General features: G+C 49.2%; 1 protein-coding gene across 1 annotated transcript in view; it reads right to left on the reverse strand.

Annotated features, from left to right (window-relative positions):
* LOC123131363 (xylan glycosyltransferase MUCI21) overlaps window positions 1–1,694 on the reverse strand; it is a gene marked incomplete in the record, with an annotated part of 7,475 nt that extends 5,781 nt beyond the window's left edge. The window contains 3 exon segments of the mRNA XM_044551055.1: window positions 1–457; window positions 575–700; window positions 821–1,694. Of these exon segments, the coding sequence (XP_044406990.1) occupies window positions 1–457; window positions 575–700; window positions 821–1,055 (818 nt within the window).
* Window positions 1,695–23,028: the final 21,334 nt, after the last annotated feature.

Below are 23,028 nucleotides of genomic sequence, written 5' to 3' on the forward strand. Positions count from 1 at the left end.
AGCCACCAGTAGTGGTACTCCAGCACCACCAGCACCACCTCGCCGCCGAACCGCTCCGCCGTCACGAACAGCGGGATCAGCCCGTCGCTGAACTCGTGGTACACGTTCCCCGTGTACCCGCCCGTCGAGAACACCACCGCCGGCACGCCCGCCGGGTGCCGCACGTCGCACCGCCGCCGCAGGCTGTCCCTGTCGGCGGTGCCGGTGCCGTTGCCGGCGTCCGCGGCCACGGGCACGATGGTCACCTCGTCGATGGACCGCATGATGCTCTCCTCGAACTTGCGCGTGTACGGCCGCACCTTCTCCGGGGCGGCGCCGCGGGGCGCGTTGTAGAGGAGCACCGACGAGGTGGACGGGTCCGTGCGCGCGTCGCCGCGGAGGTAGCACACGTCGCTGCGGTAGTGGCTCCGGTCACAGCAGAGCACGCCCTCCTCCGCCTGCCCGCCGCCCGCCTCGCCTGCGCACCAAATTCGCTCGCCATTAGCATCCCGCACGCAAATCAGCTAGCTAAGCTAAGCCAAGCGAGCAAGCAAGCAAGCGGCTAATAACTGAATAACTTGAGCAACGAGCTCACCGCTGATGAAGGCGGAGCACGGGAGGGATGCCGGAGAGCGGGTCTCCTGGCGGGCCTCGAGGCTGTTCTGGTTCGACGGCAGGTGGGTCTTGAACGCCTCCACATCCTCCCGCCGGTCCACGCGCTCTGGAACAGAGAACACACGTCACCATTACAGCCAAAAAGGGGACGCATTTAACCCAGGAGGCGTGGCGGCGCGAGCAAAGCAGAGAGAAATGGCAACCGAGCTGCCGGCCGGCGGCGCACCTGAATCGGCGGTGTTGACGACGAGGGAGGAGCTGGGGATGCGGAGCACGGTGAAGAGGCTGTAGACGGTGAGCACGAGCAGCGGCACGGCGCGGCAGGCGTAGCGGCCCCTGCCGCCGGCGCCCCAGGGCTTCCTGTGCGGCGGCGACGGCGGCGGGGACCTCCGGATCCACGACAGGCTGCCGGAGAGGGACGGCTTGGGCTTGTGATGGTGATGCTGCTGCGGCTGCTGCATCCTCCCTCCCGCTCCCTCCGCGCCAGCAAGCAAGCAAGCAAAGCAAAGCTCCTCGCTCCTCCTGCTGCCCGCGCTCTCACCGCCGCATGCTCCGCTCCGGCGCTCTCGCCGCCGCTCTGCCCGCCGCTCCTCCCGGTGCCACGCGCGCGCGCCCCGCAAGCCGAGCCGAACGCCGGACAGCACGGGGCCAATTGGGGAGAGCAGGAGGGCCGCGAGGGGGGCTTTTGCCTTTGCCGGAGACGAAGGGTGGCCGAGAGTAATAGCTGGTCACGATCAGAGAGTCATGGGGGCACAAGGGGGGAAGGGGGAGGGGAGGAGGTGGGGAGGGGGTAATGAAGATTGACGAGAGGGAATAGGAATACAGAACACTTTGGAATCACATGGAGGACAAGGGGGAAACACAACCCAACAGGGTGGTTTGATGACGCTAATTATATACGCCCGTGGGTGCTAACCCGCTCCTCCTCCTCGCTGTCCCGGCCTAATCTGCGATCGCCGCCGGGGAGGCTCGGGTCAAAATCATATGCCGCATGTGTGCTGCAAAACGCAGGGCCGCGGCTGCGTGTTTTCCCCGGTGGCGATCTGGGGAAATTTTAGAAGTTTCTGCGCTGTCTTTCGGCTCTACAGCCTCGCCTTGTTGGTTTCCGGAACGAGGGTTTTTCGTGAAAGGAAAACGGCTTTTGCCGTGTCGTGTTTGCCTTTTAAGTCGTCTCCGACTGGATGCGATGACGGCTTAAAACGTTTGTAATGGCGTGCGTTGCCGGCGACGTGGCCGGGGCTGCCTCACCTAAAACTGTTTGGGGTTAGTACGGCGGCGCACTGTTTCCGACTTTGCAAGAGCTTCTGATAGATCTTGGCAATTTGCGAGCACATGGCCGTCCTTGGGGGAAATCACCTCCTACACTGACGTAATCTTAGGGTTTGGCTCCGGCGGAACCCTAGCTGCCGCCATTCTAGCTTTGTTCTCGGGTTTCCTCCATTCTCGCTGCACATTGTATGATGCCGTCGGGTTAAACCCGTGCGGATGTCCTTCAATCGTGCGGTTTCATGGTCTTTAGCACTAAATGTCTTCTAGCGCACATTTTTTACGGAGGCCATGTCGAAGTGAGCAGATGTCGGCTCCGTCTCGTAGTTCTGACCGTCTTGGAGGGATGGGGTGGCAGCTCACCCTTCTGGCGTGGCAGGAGTCATACAGATGTTTGTGGCTCCAATGACGACTACACATATATACATGTGGTTGTGAGACGTGGCCTGGCCTAAAGATCCGGCCCACAAGCCTTACTCGTGCCTTGGTTTTGAGGTGGTGATGGTGCGGTCGTTGCATCAAAATTACGTAGGATAACGGAGGTGTGTGAGTGGTGTGTTTTGTGAGTTTGTGGCTCATTCCTTGGACATTTGCATGAGGGTGTTGGTTCCGGTCTATCCATCGAAATCTCACCTATGTCTTGCTAGCCACTGCGTCATTTGTGGGTGTCGTTATTCCCCTTTGGTGGCGGTGTTGGGGATATATGTGTCCTATTGTAGTATCGGGTTATATGTTCTTTGGGACGAAAGCCCATATTGTCATGGACACGTTTTCAACAATGCTTATCATGTTCAGACTTCCGATGCACACAATATTGTGATCAACATTGCGACCGTCATGCGCCCTAACTAGCGATGTAGGGAGTTTGTCGTGGTGCTTTCTGTAGCACCCACATAAGCATTGAATGGAGGTTCGGTCGTGGCTAGGTTGAAGCAGTTGTTGCGTGTGCCCCGGTGTTACCATCTTTGGCGTGGACCTTGCGTATTATAGCTTTGCCGCTTGTAGTTGAAATCAGAGTTGACCCTACCCGAACCATTGGAACTACTCCTCCAACCCAATTTACATGATCACATCGACCATTAATTAAACAAGTAATACATAACTCATGTGTCATACAATTATACCACTGCAATCATTATTTTTAATACAAATTTAATAATGTTGTTTTCGTGGGAAATTTCAATTTTAGAATACATGCACAAAAGTTATTCGTGCTTTATGATTTAGCAAGCTTTGACATGAGTTGTTCACATCACAGCAAGAGTTGCTTTGTAAAAGAATAGGATTAAATGAAAAAAACTCATTTTTCTACTCATTATTAAGATCAGATTTATAATGTCAGTTTTTTAGAATTTGGGTCCAACGCCCTTTTCACCATTAGATTTGATTTACACATCTGAAAGCAGTGGACCCAAGCCATGGCAGCGAACGATATCGTTCGGGTAAACGCAGTCGTCCCGAACGACCCACTCTCTTCGCACCACCCAACTCCTTCTCTCTCCCATTGCTATCACCTCCCTCTTCCTCTTCCTTCCCCAAACAAAACCCTGCTGCCGAATCGTTCCTCTCTCCACCCCCGGCGGTTCCCCGACGATTGTTGGCCATGTTGCCACTAGTAGAGGCAGCTGAGCTGGATCAAACGGGCGGCAGGCATGGAGGAGTCACAATGGCATTCAACGGTTGCGCGACAAGCGGCGACGCCCCTTTGTCGTTGTGCGAGGAGAGGAGGAGCTCTTACACTGCATCCATGGTGTGGGTGGTGCTTCCTCTCCTTGCGGAAGAATCCCCCTTCGGCTCCAACGGCAATCCCCTTCGTCGCCATGCGAGAGGTATTCCCCTTCGGCTTCAACCGAGATCCAACAGGAAGCAGCCATGGTGGGGGGTGCAACTTTGCGCAGCGCTGCTCATGATGGTCGGCGATAACACAACTTCCCTCCTAGAGATCCATCTCCGTCGTTTTGTCGTACACAAGCATGACCCTGCGGGTCTAGCGTGACCTCCTGCATCGACAGCTGACGCCCGTCCATGGCCGATGCGCTCCACCAGAGGAGTTGCTAGTGCTCATGCAGGCGACGTGCTAAAGGAGGAGTTGCCGCTTGAAACAAAATCTGGAGAGGTTGGCGTGCTAAAGGAGGAGTTGCCGCTCAAAACAAAATCTGAAGAGGACGGCTCGCGTAGATGTCTGAGAAGGAGGTGTTGCTGCTCCGGTGTGGTATGCATGCTCTCTCCGATTTTTTGTGATTGGTTCTACTTTCCCTCTAGATCATATGTAGTGTTTTTGCATGGTGATTGTACTACGTTGCTACGAGTGCTGAGTCCACACATCACCATGGCAAATTGTAGAAATCTAAGTAATAGTTACACGGCAAGTTCATCAAATTTTGATTTAAAGCACGTGGCAATTTTTTGTGTAAAATGAATGGACTGATCTCATACAAACTTTAGGTCTCATTGTGTTTTCTAGATTTCTCCATGGCAAATTTGCCATTTGTTTTAGGGTTGCTTGGTGATTGCATTAGTTGATATGGGAATCGATGGAGTTCAATCATCATCACGGCAAATTTAACTATTCCCTGTAAATGGTTGCACGAAAAATTCATAAAAAGATTGTTTTATATTACATGCCAAATTTGTGTACAAATGAATGGACCGACCACACAACATTTTTAAGTATAATTCATGTTTATGGGGCATGGCAAATTCTTATTTATGTTAAACCTCATGGCAAATTTACTTTCAAGTACATGGCAAATCAAATCATATAGCAATGGTAAATTAACTGTTGGGGAACGTAGCAGAAATTCAAAACTTTCCTACGAGTCACCAAGATCTATCTATGGAGAGACTAGCAACAAGGGGAAGGAGAGTGCATCTACATACCCTTGTAGATAGCTAAGCGGAAGCGTTCAAGAGAACGGGATTGAAGGAGTCATACTCGTCGTGATCCAAATCACCGGAGATCCTAGTGCCGAACGAACGACACCTCCGTGTTCAACACACATGCAGCCCGGTGACGTCTCCCATGCCTTGATCCAGCAAGGAGATAGGGAGAGGTTGGGGAAGACTTCGTCCAGCAGCAGTACGACGGCGTGGTGGTGGTGGAGGAGCGTGGCAATCCTGCAGTGCTTCGCCAAGCACCGCGGGAGAGGAGGAGGACTTGGGAGAGGGGAAGGGATGCGCCAGAACTTGGGGTGCGGCTGCCCTCCCACCCCTCCACTATTTATAGGTGGGGGGGAGAGGGGGCCGGCCCTCCTAGATCCCATCTAGGGTTGGGGGCGACGGCCAAGGGGGGAGGAGTGCCTCCCAAGTCAAGTGGAGACCCTCCCCCTTTGGGTTTTCCCCCTCCCATGCGCATGGGCTTTGGGGGGGCTGGTGCCCCTGGCCCATTAAGGCTAGGGCACCCCCCCTACAGCCCATGCTGCTATATTGGACATGGTGGAACAATTTCCGGACCTCCGGACCCCTCCGGAATCCTCCAGAACCTTCTGGAAGCTTCCCGGTACAATACCGGAAAAACCCGAACTTTTCCCGGAACCCGAACAACAACTTTCCATATATAAATCTTTACCTCCGGACCATTTCGGAACTCCTCGTGACATCCGGGATCTCATCCGGGACTCCGAACAACATTCGGTAACCACATACAAACTTCCTTTATAACCCTAGCGTCATCGAACCTTAAGTGTGTAGACCCTACGGGTTCGGGAACCATGCAGACATGACCGAGACGTTCTCCGGCCAATAACCAACAGTGGGATCTGGATACCCATGTTGGCTCCCACATGTTCCACGATGATCTCATCGGATGAACCACGATGTCAAGGACTCAATCGATCCCGTATACAATTCCCTTTGTCTAACGGTATTGTACTTGCCCGAGATTCGATCGTCGGTATGCCGATACTTTGTTCAATCTCGTTACCGGCAAGTCTCTTTACTCGTTCCGTAATACATCATCCCGCGATCAACTCTTTGATCACATTGTGCACATTGTGATGATGTCCTACCGAGTGGGCCCAGAGATACCTCTTCGTCACACGGAGTGACAAATCACAGTCTCGATTCGTGCCAACCCAACAGACACTTTCAGAGATACCTGTAGTGCACCTTTATAGCCACCCAGTTACGTTGTGACGTTTGGTACACCCAAAGCATTCCTACGGTATCCGGGAGTTGCACAATCTCATGGTCTAAGGAAAAGATATTTGACATTAGAAAAGCTTTAGCATACGAACTACACGATCTTTGTGCTAGGCTTAGGATTGGGTCTTGTCCATCACATCATTCTCCTAATGATGTGATCCCGTTATCAATGACATCCAATGTCCATAGTCAGGAAACCGTAACCATCTATTGATCAACGAGCTAGTCAACTAGAGGCTTACTAGGGACATGGTGTTGTCTATGTACCCACACATGTATCTGAGTTTCCTATTGATAAGGACCGAACCTCGTGGCGAGATCCGATCTGTTGTTGCGGCCCAATCTTTCACGACACACCACCACCAGCTGCAGTAACCTCTTGCCCGCGCACGCGATGTACACGAAATAGAGGGTTTGAACCTTGCGGCTCAGCACGAGAAAACCAATCTTGATGACGGTACTCACGCGCAAAACAATTTCCTCGCAGAGAAATTGCAACACAGAGGTTTTGTAAAGCTTCCTCCAAAACTTAGGGATTTTTAGACAGCTTCCCCCAAAACTCGATACGGGAATTTACCCTAAAAACACATTGTGCTTATTATCAAAATATAACCTAACTATTACATCGACGCACCCTTGCTTTAAATAACAACTTGAACCTAGCCTAAACCCCTCACGCACGCACACAACTTTGGAAAGAAAACAAACTAGTATAAAATATAAGAGTCCAATCCTTTTACATCTTAGATTGATTTTCTACCTAGCTTAACCTTGTACGCCATCTTTCTTTCTGGTGGGCCCCATCCTATTTCCTGTAGAGATGAAAAACTCTAAGCATTAAGTCTTCTGGCCGTATCTATCTGGCATGCCTTGTTGCACGGTAGGAACAAATATAATATGTGCCGCCTTGCCTTGTATTTGTAGCTACCAAACATACGTGATCCTTTTCTTATCTTGCAACTCCAAAAAAAGACCTTCCATGCAAGAACGCATGCATCACCTTGCTTCATACTAGTCCATCGTGTCAACTCCATGCTTGCTCCCCTAGTCAGCCCACGTGTAGTTTCATGATCAACAAAAATTATAGAATTATCTTGGACAATATCAGTAGCATATTCGACTATAGGCGTAGACTTTATTTTTTCAGTAGCGACCATCATAGATAAATTATACATGGTCATATCACCTATCAATACAATTATAGCATGGATAATAAACGATTATCATGAACAAGGAAATATAATAATAACTAATTTATTATTGCCTCTAGGGCATATTTCCAAAAGTCTCCCACTTGCACTAGAGTCAATAATCTAGTTCACATCGCCATGTGATTAACACTCACACGTCACATCGCCATGTGATCAACATCCAAAGAGTTTACTAGTGTCATTAAACTAGTTCACATCATCATGTGATTAAGACTCAATGAGTTCTGGGGTTTGATCATGTTTTGCTTGTGAGAGAGGTTTTAGTCAACGGATCTGCAACATTCAGATCCGTATGCACTTCACAAATCTCTAGGTCATATTGTAAATGCTGCTTCCACGCTCCACTTGGAGCTATTCCAAATGGTTGCTCCACTATACGTATCCGGTTTGCTACTCAGAGTCATTCGGATAGGTGTTAAAGCTTGCATCAACGTAACCCTTTACGCCGAACTCTTTATCACCTCCATAATCGAGAAACATATCCTTATTCCTCTAAGGATAATTTTGACCGCTATCTGGTGATCCACTCCTTGATCACCTTTGTACCCTCTTGCCAGACATGTGGCAAGGCACACATCAGGTGCGGTACTTAGCATAGCATACTGTAGAGCCTACGTCTAAAGCATAGGGGACGACCTTCATCCTCTCTCTCTTTTCTGCCGTGGTCGAGCTTTAAGTCTTAACTTCATACCTTACATCTCAGGCAAGAACTCCTTCTTTGACTGATTCATCTTGAACACTTTCAAGATCATGTCAAGGTACGTGCTCATTTAAAAGTACCATTTAGCGTTTTTGATCTATCCTCATAGATCTTGATGCTCAATGTTCAAGTAGCTTAATCCAGGTTTTCTATTGAAAAACACTTTTCAAATAACCCTATATGCATTCCAGAAATTCTACATCATTTCTGATCAACAATATGTCAACAACATATACTCATCAGAAATTCTATAGTGCTCCCACTCACTTCTTTGGAAATACAAGTTTCTCATAAACTTTGTATAAATCCAAAATCTTTGATCATCTCATCGAAGCGTACATTCCAACTCTGAGATGCTTACTCCAGTCCTTAGAAGGATTGATGGAGCTTTGCATACTTGTTAGCATCCTTAGGATCGACAAAACCTTTCTGATTTTATCACACACAACCTCTCCTTACGAAAACTGGTAAGGAAACTCGTTTTGACATCCATTTGCCAGATTTCATAAATGCAACTAATGCTAACATGATTCCGACGGACTTAAGCATCGCTACGGATGAGAAAATCTCATCGTAGTCAACTCCTTGAACTTGTGAAAAACTCTTCGCCACAAGTCGAGCTTCATAGACGGTGACATTACCGTCCACGTCCGTCTTCTTCTTAAAGATCCATTTATCTCAATGGCTTGCCGATCATCGGGCAAGTCCACCAAAGTCCATGTTTTGTTCTGATACATGGATCCTATCTCGGATTTCATGGCTTCTAACCATTTGTCGGAATTTGGGCCCACCATCGCTTCTCCATAGCTCGTAGGTTCATTGTTGTCTAGCAACATGACCTCTAAGACAGGATTGCGTACCACTCTAAAGTAGTACGCGTCCTTGTCGACCTACGAGGTTCGGTAGTGACTTGATCCGAAACTTCATGATCACTATCATAAGCTTCTACTTCAATTGGTGTAGGCGCCACAGGAGCAACTTCCTGTGCCCTGCTACACACTTGTTGAAGTGACGGTTCAATAACCTCATCAAGTCTCCACCATCCTCCCACTCAATTCTTTGAGACAAACTTTTCTCGAGAAAGGACCCGATTCAAGAAACAATCCCTATTGCTTTCGGATCTGAATTAGGAGGTATACCCAACTGTTTTGGGTGTCTATGAAGATGCATTTTATCCGCTTTGGGTTCGAGCTTATCAACCTGAAACTTTTTCACATAAGCATCGCAGCCCCAAACTTTTAAGAAACGACAATTTAGGTTTCTCCAAACCATAGTTCAAACAGTATCATCTCAACGGAATTACGTGGTGCCCTATTAAAGTGAGTGAGGTTGTCTCTAATGCCTAACCCATGAACGATAGTGGTAATTCGATAAGAGACATCATGGTACGCACCATATCCAATAGGGTGCAACTATGATGTTCGGACACACCAACACACTATGGTGTTCCAGGCGGTATTAATTGTGAAACAATTTCCACAATGTCTTAATTGTGTGCCAAAGCTTGTAACTCAGATACTCATCTCTGTGATCATATCATAGACATTTTATCCTCTTGTCACGATGATCTTCAACTTCACTCTGAAATTACTTGAACCATTCAATAATTCAGACTTGTGTTTCATCAAGTAAATATACTTAGTATGTACTCAAATCGTCCGTGAAGTAAGAACATAACGATATCCACTGCGTGCCTTAGCACTTATTGGACTGCACACATCAAAATGTATTACTTCCAACAAGTTGCTATCTTGTTCCATCTTACTGAAAACGAGGCTTTTCAGTCATCTTGCCCATGTGGTATGATTTGCATATCTCAAGTGATTCAAATCAAGTGAGTCCAAACGATCCATCTGCATGGATTTTCTTCATGCGTATACACCAATAGACATGGTTCGCATGTCTCAAACTTTTCAAAACGAGTGAGTCCAAAGATCCATCAACATGGAGCTTCTTCATGCGTTTTACACCAATATGACTTACATGGCAGTGCCACAAGTAAGTGGTACTATCATTACTATCTTATATCTTTTGGCATGAAAATGTGTATCACTATGATCGAGATTCAATAAACCATTCCTTTTAGGTGCAATACCATTGAAGGTATTATTCAAATAAACAGAGTAACCATTATTCTCCTTAAATGAATAACCGTATTGCGATAGATATAATCCAATCATGTCTATGCTCAACGCAAACACCAAATGACAATTATTCAGGTTTAATACTAATCTTGATGATAGAGGGAGCGTGCGATGATTGATCACATCAAACTTGGAAATACTTCCAACACATATCGTCAGCTCACCTTTAGCTAGTCTCTGTTTATTCCGTAGCTCTTTTATTTTGAGTTACTAACACTTAGCAACCGAACCGGTATCTAATACCCTGGTGCTACTAGGAGTACTAGTAAAGTACACATTTACATAATGTATATCCAATATACTTCTATCGACCTTGCCAGCCTTCTCATCTACCAAGTATCTAGGGTAATTCCGCTCTAGTGACTATTCCCCTTATCACAGAAGCACTTAGTCTCGGGTTTGGGTTCAACCTTGGGTTTCTTCACTGGAGCAGCAGCTGATTTGCCGTTTCATGAAGTATCCCTTCTTGCCCTTGCCCTTCTTGAAACTAGTGGTTTCACCAACCATCAACAATTGATGCTCCTTCTTGATTTCTACTTTCGCGGTGTCAAACATCGTGAATACCTCAAGGATCATCATATCTATCCCTGATATGTTATAGTTCATCCCGAAGCTCTAGCAGCTTGGTGGCAATGACTTTAGAGAAACATCACTATCTCATCTGGAAGATCAACTCCCACTCGATTCAAGTGATTGATGCACTCAGACAATCTGAGCACAAGCTCAACGATTGAGCTTTTCTCCCTTAGTTTGCAGGCTAAGAAAATTGTCGGAGGTCTTATACCTCTTGACGTGGGCACGAGCCTGAAATCCCAATTTCAGCCCTCGAAAACATCTCATATGTTCCGCGACGTTTCGAAAACGTCTTTGGTGCCTCAACTCTAAACCGTTTAACTGAACTATCACGTAGTTATCAAAACCTGTATGTCCGATGTTCGCAACATCCACAAATGACGTTTGGGGTTCAGCACACTGAGCGGTGCATTAAGGACATAAGCTTTCTACTGTCTACATAATCGCTACTGTCAACTTTCAACTATATTTTCTCTAGGAACATATCTAAAACAGTAGAACTAAAGCGCGAGCTATGACATAATTTGCAAAGGGTTTTTGACTATGTTCAGGTTAATTAAGTTCATCTTATCAACTCCCACTCAGATAGACATCCCTCTAGTCATCTAAGTGATTACATGATCCGAGTCAACTAGGTCGTGTCCGATCATCACGTGAGACGGACTAGTCATCATTGGTGAACATCTTCATCTTGATCATATCTACTATACGACTCATGCTCGACCTTTTGGTCTCTTGTGTTCCGAGGCCATGTCTGTACATGCTAGGCTCGTCAAGTCAACCTAAGTGTTTCGCGTGTGTAAATCTGGCTTACACCCGTTGTATGTGAATGTAAGAATCTATCACACCCGATCATCACGTGGTGCTTCGAAACGACGAACTTTCGCAATGGTGCACAGTTAGGGGGAACACTTTTGAGGGAATCCCAGACTAGGGGGTGTCCGGATAGCCGAACTATCATGGTCGGCCGGACTCCAAGATTATGAAGATACAAGATTGAAGACTTCGTCCCGTGTCCGGATGGGACTTTCCTTGGCGTGGAAGGCAAGCTTCGCGATACGGATATGTAGATCTCCTACCATTGTAACCGACTTTGTGTAACCCTAGCCCTCTCCGGTGTCTATATAAACCGGATGGCTTTAGTCCATAGCACGAACGACAATCATACCATAGGCTAGCTTCTAGAGTTTAGCCTCCTTGATCTCGTGGTAGATCTACTCTTGTAACACACATCATCAATATTAATCAAGCAGGATGTAGGGTTTTACCTTCATCAAGAGGGCCCGAACCTGGGTAAAACATCGTGTCCCTTGTCTCCTGTTACCATCCGCCTAGACGCACAGTTCGGGACCCCCTACCCGAGATCCGCCGGTTTTGACACCGACATTGGTGCTTTCATTGAGAGTTCCTCTGTGCCATCACCATCAGGAAGGATGCCTTTTCCCATCTTTAAAGACGGCACCGTCGTCAAGGGAGCTTTTGCCGCCGGCCAGACTATCCGGCTAGGCGGTTTTCTTATGACCGCCTGTTCGTCCACCGCTCCAACAATGACCTCTCAGGTCATTAAAAGCGATCTTCACGTTAGCTCGGAATTCGCCGAGCAGCTAGGTCCGATTGAGCTCTCCTCCGTAAACGAGCTCTTGGATCGCATCGTCGCCCTGGGAGTCGCTACCGACTATGATCAGATTGGGCTTAAAACCAATCTGAGAGAAATTAACTCTCCCCAGGTTACCCACCACGTTGTTGTGGTAGAGGAACAATGCGGCGACTCTTCTTCTATGTTAAAAACCAACTATGTCTGAATTCCCGATCCCTCCATGCCGGATTCCCGCGGAGGGTCGGATGCTAATCAAATACTGAACCTAAAGTCAGGCATCGGGCCAGATTTGTTGGAAAGCATCCAACAAAACAAGCTTCCAAATCCGGAGGCTTCTTGGCCTTTGAGCCTCAGATCGGGCGGGGTTCCGAACTTAATTAAACCCGCCCACCCAAACATAAGCGATCTATCTCAAATACGGCAAGAGCCCGATGAAACAGTACATCATTACTGGGCCAGATTCCTCCTGGTTATGAACAGGATAAAGGACTGCCGTGAAGAAAGCGCGATTTCAATCTTCTGCAACAATTGCACGGACAAGGGAATCATAAACGCCATCAGTCGCCGCGAAGTTACACGTTTCGCCGACCTAGCGACCATTGTACAAAAATACTGCGCGATGGAGAGTGCCTGGAAAACCGAAACTAGGTTTTGGGACAATCCGGCCCTGAATACAACCCCAGTCCGAAATAAAAGGGTGCGTCATACTCAAGCACCTGGGTTAAAAACCAAAAAGCAAAAATCCCCTAAAGGGTACGGAACCGTACTGGAGGGATGGCTCAACGGACCCTGCAAAATCCACAGTACGGAGGGCGCCACTCCAACACACAGCCTTCGAGCATGTTGGATATTACGGCAGGTGGCCAAAAGTGGCGAAGGCTTTTTAGCCCCGGGCAACCAGCCCAGCAGCACCAGTACGGTATTAACAGTCTTCGAGACTTTCGCATCAAATAACACACGGAAACGAACAATCCGCAGCCTCGCCGAAGTCTACCAAGTAGCAACAACAAATCCATGGAGTGACACGGCTACCACCTTCAATGCCAGCGACGAACCTAAATTCCGAACAGCTAGAGCACCAGCCGCATTGGTCCTCAGTCCGATAGTGGACGGCTTTCGTCTTACCAAGGTACTCTTGGATGGCGGCAGCGGATTAAACCTCATCTACGAAGAAACCCTTCAAAAAATGGAAATTGATTGGAGCCGCATCGAGCGGAGCAGCACAACCTTCAGGGGAATAATCCCTAGTCAAGAAGTATGCTGCACAGGAAAAATCACACTAGATGTAGTGTTTGGCTCGCCGGACAATTACAGGTCCGAAGAGGTCACGTTCAAAGTGGCCCCATTCGGCAGCGGATATCACGCCTTGTTAGGGCGAGAGGCATTCACAACCTTCCAAGCTATACCCCATTACGGGTACATGAAGCTCAAAATGCCCGGACCCAATGGAATAATCACTCTCGCCAGTGATCCAGATACAGTACTCCGCGCTGAAAATAAGACAGCCGCACTGGCCCTAGAGGCATTATTCGAAGCCCTAGCGATAGAGGAACTAACTGCGCTGCGCTCCACGGTGGATAGGGACGATGTGATACTCGATAAGAGGTCCAAGTCCACCTCTTTTAAACCAGCAGACAAAATAGTCAAATTTCAGGTCCATCCAACGGACCCCACAAAGACGGCATCCATTGGGGCACAATTAAATCCTGATGTAGAAGCCGCACTACGAGAATTCCTTCGGGAAAATTGGGACATTTTTTCCTGGCACCCTTCAGACATGCCAGGAATCCCACACAGGCTGGCAGAGCACAGCCTAAATATCCTAAAAGGATTCAAGCCAGTCAAACAAGCTCTTCGGCGATTTTCCGAACCCAAAAGACAGGCAATGGGAGAGGAGCTAGCCAAACTCTTAGAAGCCAGATTCATCAGAGATATAAAACATCCGGATTGGCTAGCCAACCTAGTAATGGTACCAAAAAAGGACAAATCCTGGCGCCTTTGCATCGATTTCAAAGACCTTAACAAGGCCTGTCGAAAGGACCCTTTCCCTCTCCCTCGCATCGACTAAATCATCAATGCTACCGTGGGGCACGATTCATTGTGCTTCCTCGACTCATACTCCGGATACCATCAAATCAAGATGGAAGAAAAAGACCAGGCCGCAACGGCATTCATTACTCCATATGGGCCATTCTGCTTCAACACAATGCCCTTCGGACTCAAAAACGCCGGCGCAACATATCAGCGCATGATTCAGACATGTCTGGCTACCCAGATAGGCAAAACAGTAGAGGCATACGTAGACGATGTGGTCGTCAAGACCAAACACGTCGAAACTCTAGTAGACGACTTGAGGGTGACATTTGACAACCTTCGAGCATATGACATTAAGCTCAACCCGGAAAAATGTGTCTTCGGAGTACCAGCCGGAAAGCTTTTGGGCTTCATTGTATCCGGTAGAGGAATTGAAGCAAACCCAGCCAAGATCCGAGCTCTGTCACAATTGGATATCCCAAAAGACCTCAAGCAAATACAAAAACTAACTGGGTGCGTAGCGGCTCTAAGCCGCTTCATCTCCCGTTTGGGAGAAAAGGCTCTGCCCCTCTATCGCCTCCTTCGGCGTACCGAACACTTCGAATGGACGGATGCTGCCACGGCCAGACTCGAAGAAATCAAGGCCATACTGGCAACAAATCCGGTCCTAGCCGCGCCCAACCTGGGCGAACCTATGTTATTATATATCGCAGTGACACATCAAGTTGTCAGCGCGGTACTCATCGTCGAACGAGAAACAGAAGGGCACAGATTCCCTCTTCAAAAACCAGTGTACTACGTATCCACTGTCTTAACTCCATGCAAGTCCCGGTACCCACATTATCAAAAGATAGCGTATGCGGTGTTCATGGCATCCCGGAAGCTGCGACACTACTTTCAAGAGTGTTCCATAATGGTGGCCTCCGAAGTACCTCTCAACGATATTATAAACAATCACGACGCAACGGGCAGGATTGCAAAATGGGACATTGAGCTCTTACCATTTGACATAACCTACAAACCACGGCGAGCTATAAAATCACAAGTTCTGGCTAACTTCGTCGCCGAATGGACCGAAGCCGAACTCCCTAAAGAGTACGGCGCATACTCCAATTGGATCATGCATTTCGACGGATCCAAAATGTTGGCTGGCTTGGGGGCTGGCATCGTCTTGACGTCCCCAACTGGAGACACAGTCCAATACGTACTTCAAATAATGTACATGGACTCCAACAACGCAGCCGAATACGAGGCCCTTCTACACGGCCTCCGGATGGCAATCTCCATGGGCATTCAACGCCTAGAGGTGCGCGGGGATTCAAACCTTGCAATATCCCAAGTAAACGGAGACTTTGACGCCAAAGATCCGAAAATGGCAGCTTACCGCAACGTCGTCCTAAAAATGTCAGCTCGGTTCGAAGGACTCGAATTCCACCATGTAGCCCGGGATAATAACCAGGCAGCAGATGTGTTGGCACGCATCGGGGCAAAACGATACGCCGTCCCTCCAAACATTTTCCTGGAACGGCTCTTTAAGCCATCCGTATTATGGGAAGAGGAGTCCGGAAATAACAATCCGGAGCCAGCTGCATCACCTAACTCAGACAATTCTGACACAATCGGCGGCTCAGCCAATGAAATAACACCTTCAGCCCACGAAATAATGGCAGTAATTGCCCCGTGGACGGAACCATTCCTAGCCTACTTAATTAGGCAGGAACTTCCCGAAGACCAAAATGAGGCCCGCTGCACAGTTCGGTGATCTAAAGCCTACAAGGTCCATGAGGGAGAACTTTATAAGAAAAGCACAACCGGAGTCCTTCAAAGGTGTATCTCCAAAGAGGAAGGGCGAAATCTCCTGGCTGAAATTCACGCCGGACTCGGCGGGCACCACGCCGCAGCCCAGGCCCTTGTAGGCAAGGCCTTTCTTACAGGATTTTATTGGCCAACAGCCCGGGCAGATGCTCAGGACTTAGTCCAACGATGTGTCGGTTGCCAGCTCTTTGCTAATCAGAGCCACATGCCACCCACCGCCCTCAAAACTATACCCATCACCTGGCCGTTCGCGGTCTGGGGGCTTGACATGGTTGGACCCCTTAAAGGGGAACCCACAAGCACAAATACTTATTGGTCATGGTGGACAAATTCACCAAATGGATTGAAGCCAAGCCGGTTAAAATGGCAGAATCTGGACCTGTGATAGACTTCATATCCGGGGTAGTACACCATTTTGGCGTCCCCCACAGCATCATCACTGATAACGGCACGAATTTCACGGCCGATGAGGTTAAGCTCTGGTGCAAAAACATGGGCATCAAGCTCGACTATGCTTCAGTCTATCACCCCAAACTAACGGTCAAGTCGAGCGAGCAAATGGTCTAATCATGAGCGGCATCAAACCCAGACTAGTGCGGCCCCTCAAGGAATCTAACACGCACTGGGTAGAGGAGCTCGACTCCGTACTCTGGGGGCTGCGGACCACGCCAAACCGAACTACCGGATTCACACCATTTTTTATGGTGTACGGCGCAGAGGCAGTTCTGCCTGCGATATAATTCATGACTCACCTCGCGTGCGCATGTACGAAGAAAGAGAAGCCGAGCTGGATCGGCAGGATAGTTTGGACGCCTTAGAGGAGGAGCGGGACGTGGCAAAAGCTCGTTCCGCATTTTATCAACAGCAGGCTCGAAGATATCAAAGCAGAGAAGTACGGGCCAAAACTTACAATGTTGGCGAACTTGTTCTACGCCTGCCGGACAAGAAAAAGGACAAACTTAAGCCCAAGTGGGAAGGTCCCTTCATCATCGACCAAGTCCTAACCGGTGGAGCATACCGTCTACGTAACGCATCTGACAACCGACTCGAGTCGAACCCATGGAACACAACCCGTCTCCGAAGATTCTACGCCTAACGCCAGACTCAGAGTTTGTCTCACTCCTCCGTCCACCTTTTTACATTTTCACTGTCTCTTGTCCCCCTCCTTCTTCCCACTTTTTTTCAATACCTTTGATAGGCTGATTTGCGCATCGTTCGCACACACTTGATGTGCTCCTAGCACTCATTATACCTGGGGGCTTCTTTAACAGAAGCTTATTTATACGGGCTTCATGCCCAACACATGTGTCATACTTCCGCATGTACCTTTTATTCACCATTATATGCATCGATATGACTTAAGTTTTGGCCAAGCTGGGTTGCCTGGCTCCTGTGCTTACCCATACGTTCCCGATTGTTTGGCTAGGAGGTAAAGGGAGCACTTCTGCGATTGTTACTGCCGGGTCAGCCAGATGTGTACCTCAGACTGGGTGAAGCCGAAAGCTAGTGTTCTTAAGAGAATATTCGGTCGGTGACTTGAAAGATGATTTATTACTTACTTATTTATTTGCCCCCAGATACTTTTTCTGTTATTTTCGCAGTCCGGACATGCACTTTAGGGCATGTCTCCCAGGGAAAGGAACCCTTAACAGAACTATTCTCCCTGGAAGATGTTTCTTACTAACCATGTAATATAACATAGCTAGTTGGGCACTTGTCTGATAAAGCAATTATGACCCCCGACGCCTTGTCTGCACGCATGCCTCGGTTCTTCTATAACCATAAGGGTATTCGGACACACTCCGGACTGTTGGGTCCCGAGGTTGAAGCGAAAAGGTCCGCAAAGACAAACGATCTACAATCCGGCTAGAAGGCATTTTACATGTCATTTTAAATTACATCGTCCAACTGACTGATTGTACTCCTCTTCAATCCCATCTAACAGGCTATCTAATTTACAGTCCTATTGGGAATATTTCGCGGCCAGCTCTACTTGGCCGTACATCAAGCTCACAGGGATCTCCTTCCCATCAGGCCCCGCAGGTCCGACCTCGGCCATGTGGTTTGGGTCAGCCTTCGGGTACCGCGTCTTCACCATGGCCCAGACCTCCCTGGCACCTTGACGGCAGGCCGATATCTTCCACAGACGGAGGCGTCGCCGTACTCCCTGAAGCTTCTCAGCAAGCCCTCCAAGGCCCTCGGGTAGGGAGACGGAAGGCCATAAGGCCTGAACGACGCCACTCATCGCCTGCCGAACACGTTTGAGCAGTTGCACCAGCTCGGGAAGTTGGTCACCCGTTGAACCGGGCATTTCCTCCGCAGGGTGACCTGTGAGCACACCTAAAGACACATTTCTGTCAATCGACTTCCTCGCCGAATTCTTCTTTTCAAAGGAATTTGCTCAAGCACTTACTATAAATGCCGCGACGATGCCGCTGATTCTCCTTCACGGAGCCAGACAGCTGGGCCCAAACACCTTTCAGCTCTTCTCCTAGCTGGGTGTGGGCATCTTGGAGCTTGTTTCTCTCCTGCTGCACCTTCATAAGCACCCTCTCGCCGGCCTTTAGCTGACGCAGTAGCTGTTGCTTGTCCGGATCTAGTCCGACGCCCTCTGCAATATTATTGTCAGATTTACGCACACGCCGCACTTTGTTAACTACTTATCTTTTCGAAGTACGTATTACCAGCGGGGTCTCTGTGGCTCCCCCTGTGGTGGCTAGTGCAGCCTCAAGTTGGGCCTTGCACTCTTGGAGCTCCTGGGACAGGTGGGTATTCTTCTTCGTAAGATCCTGCATAATAAATGATCCTTAAATCAGTTATTTTAACAATTTTGAGTCTCGGGGGCTACTAGCATATATAACTATTAAAATTACTTACCCGTATGTCCTTCACATACTGCTCCGTGGCTCTGGTTAAACCATCTTGAGCAGCACGGAGGTGCGCGTTTCCCGCATCAAAGGCATTCAACGCCTCCGGGGAGAAACACGCGTCACGAAGAACTGTCCGGCGACGCCTATGATTCATGGCGCTCTCCACCTCAGACCGGGTGGCGGACAGCCTGTCGGCATCCTCCGTCGGAGGAGCATCCGGCTCTTGCGTTGTGTTTGCCTCCACTTCCGGACCACGCGATGGAGCATGGTTGGCGGAGGCTTGATTGGCAACCTCTCCGGACACTGTCCAGCGAGCGCTCTTTCTCCTGGAAAAAGTTATGAGCATTAATATACCTCCTAGGGATCCTTCCCTTAAAAACAACGATGCACCATACCGTTGCGGCGACGTTTCGATTCACGTCGCACTCCTCTTCCGCCTGCTGGGCCGAACTGACCCTTGCTGGTCAGCCGCCGCAGGTTCGGCTTCCCGCCTTAAAGGCACCTCCTGCGATGCACCATCAGTATAGGATGGTCAGAATTGAGCATGGATCAAATGATGGTGTCAAGACCTCAGTCGTAGTCACCTGGGAGGCCGGAAACAAACCGGGGTAGTCAGCCGTAATGGCGACTAGGGCATTGTCCATGCTAAGTTGGTGGAACACCCCGTCAATCAGCTCCACCTTTATGTCCGGATCCTCTTCGGAGGTCGGATCAAGGGATCATTCCGGATCCTCGGGCTGTGGAGTTAGGCTTCGTATGCCCTCCACGTCCCGGCGCAGCTCCTGCGTCGAAATCACAAAGTAAAATACTTGACTTTGGAAGTATGGATCGGGTAGATAAATGTCCGCTTACCCAGCTCCGAGGGTTATTCATGGAGAATCCGTTCAATGGATTCATGCAGAGAAAGTCCTCCTCCTCCCCCTTGTACAAGCCGGACAGGATCTTTGCCAGATCGGCTGCCGAGCCCGGCCCTCTGCGGCCATGACGGGTGGCGTCGTCTTCCTCGTTGAAATCCCACATAGGGTGGCCCCTATATTGGAGTGGCTGCACCCCTTGCATAATGCACGTGGCCATGATTCCAATCATGGTCAATCCGGAGTGGGCCAGTAACCTAATCCGGCCCATCAGATAATGGACGCTCCCATCATCCTCCCGTTGAGGGCTCCGCGGGCGCCAACTCAGGCGTTTCTTCAAGGGAGCATTGCTGAACTCCGGAAGGCTGATCCGAACTGGATCCGGCAGAGGGGCGTCCTCCGTGTAGAACCATTCCGAAGGCCAGTCTTCGGACGCCTTCTTCGGGGTGCCGGATAGATATCCGGTCACGGCGATGCGCCATATTTCGGCTCCGCCCACTTGATATATCGACCCCTCATAAGAACGGGGTACGAGGCAAAACAATCTCTTCCACAGCGCAAAATGGGGCTCGATGCCCAGGAACAGCTCGCAAAGAGCTACAAAGCCCGCGATGTGCAAAATGGAGGCAGGTGTGAGGTGGTGAAGCTGGAGTCCGTAGAACTCCAGGAGCCCCCGGAGAAACGGATGTATGGGAAATCCGAGTCCCCTTATTAGATAAGGGACGAAGCATACCCGTTGTCCTTTGGAAGGGTTGGGGACGCTCTTCGCCTGCTTTCCACCCTTGAAGGTGGCCAGTCTGGCTCGAACCGGAACCATGAAAGCTGGGGAAAGATATCCCTCGGTTTGGAGCGCCACTAGCTCGCTGTGTGGAACTAAGCATCTCCCCCAATCTCCTGGCTTAGGGCTGGGAGCGCGAGAGGAGGAGCCGTGTCGACTATCCATGATGGAATGGATTTTTGTCAGAGGCGCTTCGATGAGAACTTGCGGATGGAGGATGGTGTGAGCTGGATCTAGATCCTCGCCTCTCTTGTAGGCGGCTCGTTCGCACGGCTAGGGGGTAAAATGTAAAAATACCCTAGCTTTTCGCATTCATACGGCACGTGGAAGAAGGCCATTATTGGGCGTAGAAGCCAAGGAGCGCAATATTTATAAGGAAGCCGGACACTATTCGACAGGAACATGAAGTTTGAAGGAGAACCCACCTTGCAACGCCGAAGACAATATACGCGCCAGACTGGTCGTTGCTGAAGCCCGGTTCGGGGGCTACTGAGGGAGTCCCGGACTAGGGGGTGTCCGGATAGCCGAACTATCATGGTCGGCCGGACTCCAAGATTATGAAGATACAAGATTGAAGACTTCGTCCCGTGTCCGGATGGGACTTTCCTTGGCGTGGAAGGCAAGCTTGGCGATATGGATATGTAGATCTCCTACCATTGTAACCGACTTTGTGTAACCCTAGCCCTCTCTGGTGTCTATATAAACCGGATGGCTTTAGTCCATAGCACGAACGACAATCATACCATAGGCTAGCTTTTAGGGTTTAGCCTCCTTGATCTCGTGGTAGATCTACTCTTGTAACATACATCATCAATATTAATCAAGCAGGACGTAGGGTTTTACCTCCATCAAGAGGGCCCGAACCTGGGTAAAACATCGTGTCCCTTGTCTCCTGTTACCATCCGCCTAGACGCACAGTTCGGGACCCCCTACCCGAGATCCGCTGGTTTTGACAACGACAACTTTCTTCAAATTTTAATGAGGGATCATCTTATTTACTACCGTCGTTCTAAGCAAATAAGATGCATAAACATGATAAACATCACATGCAATCAAATAGTGACATGATATGGCCAATATCATTTTGCTCCTTTTGATCTCCATCTTCGGGGCTCCATGATCATCATCGTCATCGGCATGACACCATGATCTCCATCATCATGATCTCCATCATCGTGTCTTCATGAAGTTGTCTCGCCAACTATTACTTCTACTACTATGGCTACCGGTTAGCAATAAAGTAAAGTAATTACATGGCGTTGTTTAATGACACGCATGTCATACAATAAATTAAGACAACTCCTATGGCTCCTTCCGGTTGTCATACTCATCGACATGCAAGTCGTGATTCCTATTACAAGAACATGATCAATCTCATACATCACATATCATTCATAACATTCTTCTTGGCCATATCACATCACATAGCATACCCTGCATAAACAAGTTAGACGTCCTCTAATTATTGTTTGCATATTTTACGTGGCTGCTATGGGTTTATAGCAAGAATGTTTCTTACCTACGCAAAACCACAACGTGATATGCCAATTGCTATTTACCCTTCATAAGGACCCTTTTCATCGAATCTGTTCCAACTAAAGTGGGAGAGACTGGCACCCGCTAGCCACCTTATGCACCAAGTGCATGTCAGTCGGTGGAACCTGTCTCACGTAAGTGTACGTGTAAGGTCGGTCCGGGCCGCTTCATCCCACAATACCGTCGAAACAAGATTTGACTAGTAACGGTAAGCATATTGAACAAAATCAACGCCCACAACTACTTTGTGTTCTACTCGTGCAAAGAATCTACGCAATAAACCTAGCTCATGATGCCACTGTTGGGGAACGTAGCAGAAATTCAAAATTTTCCTACGAGTCACCAAGATCTATCTATGGAGAGACTAGCAACGAGGGGAAGGAGAGTGCATCTACATACCCTTGTAGATAGCTAAGCGGAAGCGTTCAAGAGAACGGGGTTGAAGGAGTCGTACTCGTCGTGATCCAAATCACCGGAGATCCTAGTGCCGAACGGACGGCACCTCCGTGTTCAACACACATGCAGCCCGGTAACGTCTCCCATGCCTTGATCCAGCAAGGAGAGAGGGAGAGGTTGGGGAAGACTCCGTCCAGCAGCAGCACGACGGCGTGGTGGTGGTGGAGGAGCGTGGCAATCCTGCAGGGTTTCGTCAAGCACCGCGAGAGAGGAGGAGGACTTGGGAGAGGGGAAGGGCTGCGCCAGAACTTGGGGTGCGGCTGCCCTCCCACCCCTCCACTATTTATAGGTGGGGGGAAGAGGGGGCCGGCCCCCCTAGATCCCATCTAGGGTTGGGGGCGGCGGCCAAGGGGGGAGGAGTGCCTCCCAAGTCAAGTGGAGGCCCTCCCCCTTTGGGTTTTCCCCCTCCCATGCGCATGGGCTTTGGGGGGCTGGTGCCCCTGGCCCATTAAGGCTA

The sequence above is a fragment of the Triticum aestivum genome, chromosome 1B (assembly GCF_018294505.1).
Source record: "Triticum aestivum cultivar Chinese Spring chromosome 1B, IWGSC CS RefSeq v2.1, whole genome shotgun sequence".
Lineage (NCBI taxonomy): Eukaryota > Viridiplantae > Streptophyta > Magnoliopsida > Poales > Poaceae > Triticum > Triticum aestivum.